This window comes from Argiope bruennichi, chromosome 1 (assembly GCF_947563725.1).
Source record: "Argiope bruennichi chromosome 1, qqArgBrue1.1, whole genome shotgun sequence".
NCBI classification, from domain to species: Eukaryota; Metazoa; Arthropoda; class Arachnida; order Araneae; family Araneidae; genus Argiope; species Argiope bruennichi.
In genome coordinates, this window is record NC_079151.1 from 122,596,124 (window position 1) to 122,601,412 (window position 5,289).

General features: G+C 29.8%; 1 protein-coding gene across 1 annotated transcript; it reads right to left on the reverse strand.

Moving 5' to 3' along the window:
* Positions 1-4,247: 4,247 nt before the first annotated feature.
* Positions 4,248-4,751, reverse strand: LOC129974923 (sulfotransferase ssu-1-like). The gene has a single exon (XM_056087725.1). It carries the CDS (start codon positions 4,749-4,751, stop codon positions 4,248-4,250), a length of 504 nt encoding a protein of 167 aa, XP_055943700.1.
* Between the last annotated feature and the right edge of the window lie 538 nt (positions 4,752-5,289).

A 5,289-nucleotide genomic window follows, 5' to 3' on the forward strand; every position in this document is an offset into this window, starting at 1 on the left:
CGCTAATTTATCCACCATGGTTCTGGTCCCAAATCCAATTCATTTTTCAAGCCAGCTGTTGTATAATTTATCGTCCTTCACAAGAGAAAGAGGTGGAAATCACGATGGAACTTCCTTGGATTAACCTTACTGTTCTGTTCGCATTTACTATATAAATGTAAAGTTCGGATCAAAGTGGTTCGAACGTACGATACTAACTTCAACAGCTTATGTTCCAGTTTTAAAAAAATATTATATTTTGAGATAAATAAGGTTATTTTAATGAAATGAACATAACATAATTGAAAAATAATATAGTAAATATATAAATGCTATAAAACTTAAATGTACAAAATAAAAAAAAAATTAGAACACCTGATATAGTTTTTACAAAATCCTATCTCTTTTATGTTTTTTGTTTGGAGAAAACTATGCTACATGGAGCTTTCAGACTTTTTTACAATTCTTATTTATTTTATTTACCATGATTGTTTGATAGACACAACATGAAATTCGCTCGTTTATTACTCAATTACAAATTGACTGTAGAAATTAATGATAAATCATTTGTATTGTATCCTTTATTCTGCCGACCATATTATCCTACTCTTTATTCCTAAGAAGTTATTAACCTGCTCAATTTTTTTTTATTTACCTTGTTTTAAAAACAATCTACTTTTAGTAAATTTGTTTTTAATCAATTTAGTATTTTTTGATGCCCAGAGAATAAATGTGTTGCAAGCAAAATTCCCAGAAGAACTATTTGAAAATATAATTTTAGGTAAGCAATTTGTTTTAATTTACTAGTGTTATACTAATATGTATTCAAAAGCTGATCAATTGTAACTCCAGCTCCTCTACTGGTGTTGAAATGTTATATCAAATCTGGATTTTTGTGTGGTTTGTTATTGATTTATCAAGATACATTAAGTTCGCAAGATTGGCATTCTAGTACTTTTTGATATATAATATACATAATTTGTTAAATAAAAACTTGAATTATGCATCTCTAGTTTGCCATTTGAACAGGAAATTCTGGTTTACTTTTCTGAAAGTTCTAAACTTAATAATTGTTTTAGAAAAAAATTGATCCAATTTGTTTGGAAATGAAGTCATTACATGTTCCATTGTACCCTCAAAGTTATATATTAGACAACTTACTTTTTGCATACCTTGATTTTTTTTTTCTGGTTTTGAGTAGAATTTTTTTTCTGTACATATATATCTACCTTTAGAATTATTAAAATTTTACTATCGTATAGATATATTTTAATTCCATATTTAGACTGGGGGGGTCACATATTTTGTTTGCTGGCCACGAAAGGTGCAAATTGTTCGTCTGTTGTAATATTTTCATATTGATAAAAGAAGTTTCGGCTGAATTTCTAACCATTTCTTCCAAATTTCCCTAGCAGCAGAAAATTTATTGATGAGAAATTGATTTATAGTCAACGGATTTATTGTAGGAATTTATTTAACTATTTCTAGTTAATAGAGCACGATGTAGGAGGGGTCTTGGGAAGGCCTAGACTCAAATGTCTTTGATCTTCCGTTTGCAACAATAAGGCATATAGGAAATGACATATGACATGTGCCTAAAGTTAAGTATAATTCAACGTTAAACTATGGTAAAAGATTCGATGCATGTTTTAACTTTATCATTACGATATGAAAGCATAAAAAAGTAAAAAGAGAGAAAAAAGCTAAGTTAAACTTATTTATTCTAATGATAATCCTAATTTCTATTGGCCATTCACTCTGTCTTCACCATTAGTCATTCTGTCAGTCAGGGATCAGATTTTTGATTACCTAATAAGAAAAGTACGTAGCCTTCTGTTTCTGCTGCTAAGTGGATCATAAGCTGGATATTTTCCATTATTCAAAAATATTTGGATAATTGATAAATATTTGGAATAAGCTGGATATTTTCCATTATTCGAAGATATTTGGATAATTGATAAATATTTGGAATAAGCTGGATATTTTCCATTATAAGCTGAATATTTTCCATTTCCTCAAACATTTGTGCTTGCATCCACTTTTTGATAGATGATCTAGTTTTTGATGAAATTTCTTGATCGTGTTTAATCTTATATCCTTTAAGATATTTTGATCCCTCGTATTCACGGCAATCAGACTATAAAGGGAGAGTAAAAAAATCAAAGAAAGAAGCTCCTGGAAAAAATAGTTTCATTAATTTCAAAACTTTATTAGTATAAGTAAGTACGAGATTTAAATTCATATTTCAAAAAAAAAAAAAAAAAAAAAAACACATTTTTATTCCGAGTAATGCCGGGCATATCAGATATCTTAATATAGTCTTAAATGAGGATAATTATATTATTTTAACGATCCACTTATTTTTCCTTTTGAACTCGGCCCTCATGAAATTATTTCCGTTTGATTCATTTCGGAATATTGTTTCTAATCAAGCTTCAAATGCCATCGTCATTAACTACATCCAATCCAAATTAATGGTATCCATTTATACAAAATAAATAGACATCCTTAATTGTAGAATATTTCGCACCATTGCTTTTATAATTATCACAGTTGTTTTTTCTGGGGCCGATGAAAAGCACAGAACTTAAGACATTCTAGAATTTCCTTTTCACTATTGTTTTTTATTACCATTATTATATCGAAACTTGTTTCAGCATTATTATTTTTAAGCATGATGTTACTTTCATTTAGAGCCATTTTGATTCTGGTTCAATAACGAATAGTTAAAATTATAAGCAATAACTGAACAATATTAAATGTACATTTGAATTCGAGATCGAAATGCTACTTTGCACTAAGAATAATTCGAATTTTCTTAAGCAATACGATTTCGCCAGACATGAGTTGATAATCATACTAAGAGTGAGGAATTCTCTGATAATTTATCAACTTGTGAAAAATGCATCTAATTTAAGTACTGTTATAGTAAAGCACGAGAAAGTCTTTATTTTATTTATTTTTTATAATTATACTGATATTAATATAAGTTTGAGAATAACTATTTGATAAGGCAAAGAAAAATTACAGAAATATCTCAAATACATCTAAAAAATTTGAACGAATCTTCGTAGTTATCAGTTGAAAACCTGATAATGTTCCAATTATGCTTCACAAATCTATTAATATTTAATAACACGAGGAATAGTCTCCTATTTTTCAGCGGATCATAATATAAAGGATGTGGAGTCTAATCTTGACTAGATAGCTAATTTACTAAACCATTACAGATAAACATACATTTCCCGTTGGAAAATTAGTCTTAATGAAGCAAATAATTTCATGCTACTTAAATCAATAATTTGAAAAATAAAAAATTAAAGAGGCCTAAAATTTTGTTTAACTCATCTATTAACCATATTTAGTATAATATTCTTGACTGATCATTAATAAAAACAAAAGAAGTAACACTTTTCAGCTTTAAAAATGGTTGTATTATGAATCTTCGAATAACACTATTTTAAACGATTTTAGAGCACTTCAGTTTTTATCGTGAGAAAGATCTACCAATAAACGGTGATATTTGATCAAGGCGGCCTTGCTTGGTTTGAAATGATCATAATTTGGTCAGTTTTAGTTGCTGAATATTGGATGTATTTTTGCTGCAATTTCCAATATTACAAGAATGTTTTTAGTAAATATGACTAATAAAACTTGGAGAAAGAATAAAGCTTTCGCAATCACAGTTTTTTTCAGAAACTCATTTATTATATCAAAAAATATAAAACATAATTTTTTACATCCTTCGGAACTTTTAATGGGAAATATGCGACTGACTGTCACTAAAGGTTGAGAAACAAGTTGAAATCAGGCCATTGTTAAATTAACGAATCCTTTAAAAATAAAATAATCCTGAAAGATTTAGTCTAATGGATACCACTGTATAGCCTCTGTGCATTTCAACTTTTCGTACATTTTCTTATTAATCCGTTCGTTTTGCTCTGCAGAGAAATAGTTTTTCCAATCGCCAACAATTCATTTCCTTACGTGCAATACTTTATGTTCAGGAACATTTTCTGGTAGTTTTAATGACTTTTTAAAATTATTCATATACTGAAGCCCGACATACATTCGGTTAGTATCCGCCTCCCAACTTTCTGTATTCCAAACATCGGATAAGAGCTTCTTCATATATTCCAATCGGCAGAAATAATGTTATTCAGCACATTATTATTTTTCTCAATAGCATCTCTGTATTCCTCATCAAGAAACTTTGAGAGTTTGACAATGACTTCTCTGATGTCCCTCTTCATATCTTCATAAGTCGTCTAGAATACATTCGGATCATTTCGGTGTGGATACCAACCCAGCAAATGGTCGAAATAATCACTGTATTCCAATTCACCAGCCATGAAAAGTTCGAAGAAGTTGTCAAACTCTTCATCTTCGTATGCAAAAGCTGGCTCATTCCTGGCATGGTGACAAAAAGAAACACAACAATCTTTAGGATTTCGAGCCACAAAAATGTGCTTGGCATCTGGTGAATAAGGCAGATGGGAATAAGGCAAATGCGTTTTAAAAGCTCCTGGTCTTGGCATCTTATCAACGGCTTCCTGTCCAAGCCTGTCGATAAAAGGCACACATTGTAAGAAATCTAATGGATGATCCAACACTTTGCCTTTTCGAAAGATATGCAGAACCACATTCTTCATCCATGTGGTACCGCATTTAGAATAAGTATCAATGAACACATCTCCAGGTTTTGGTTTGTATTCCATTGCTTCTAGGAAGCATTTTGGAGAAAACATTTCTGGATAGATTATGCCATTCATTTTCGCATATCTTGGCCTCTTCTGTTACTGTTAGTTATCACTCTCTATAAATAAATAAAAAAAAACATAATCTGTTAATTTCAAAAAAGATTTTCCGTGGAGATTAGATTAAATGAAATAAGATTTACTATTTTTTCATTGAAATAGCCTCTATTCAAGATTCAGGCATTTATACATTATCCAAAACTATGTTTTTAAATGCTATGATGGAATTTCAAACTCTCCATCAAAACATACAAACACGTGCTTTTGCTTATCATTAAATCAGTTGTAGGATTTCCACTTCTGCTTTCGTAATATACACGCTTTGTAAATTGCAGCAAATTATATTAATTCATGTGTTTTAGCAGTATCAAATTACAAGATGACATTTTTTAAAAGAAATGCATCCCGTATTAATAATTAACATCCTAAAAACTCAGTAATATTGGTGAACAAACTGGTCACCAAAGGCGGCTAGTTTTATTTATTTTATTAACATTTTCGTTCCTGAGAGCTAAAATTGCGATTTCAAAAAGCCAATGATTGAAATGCCTGG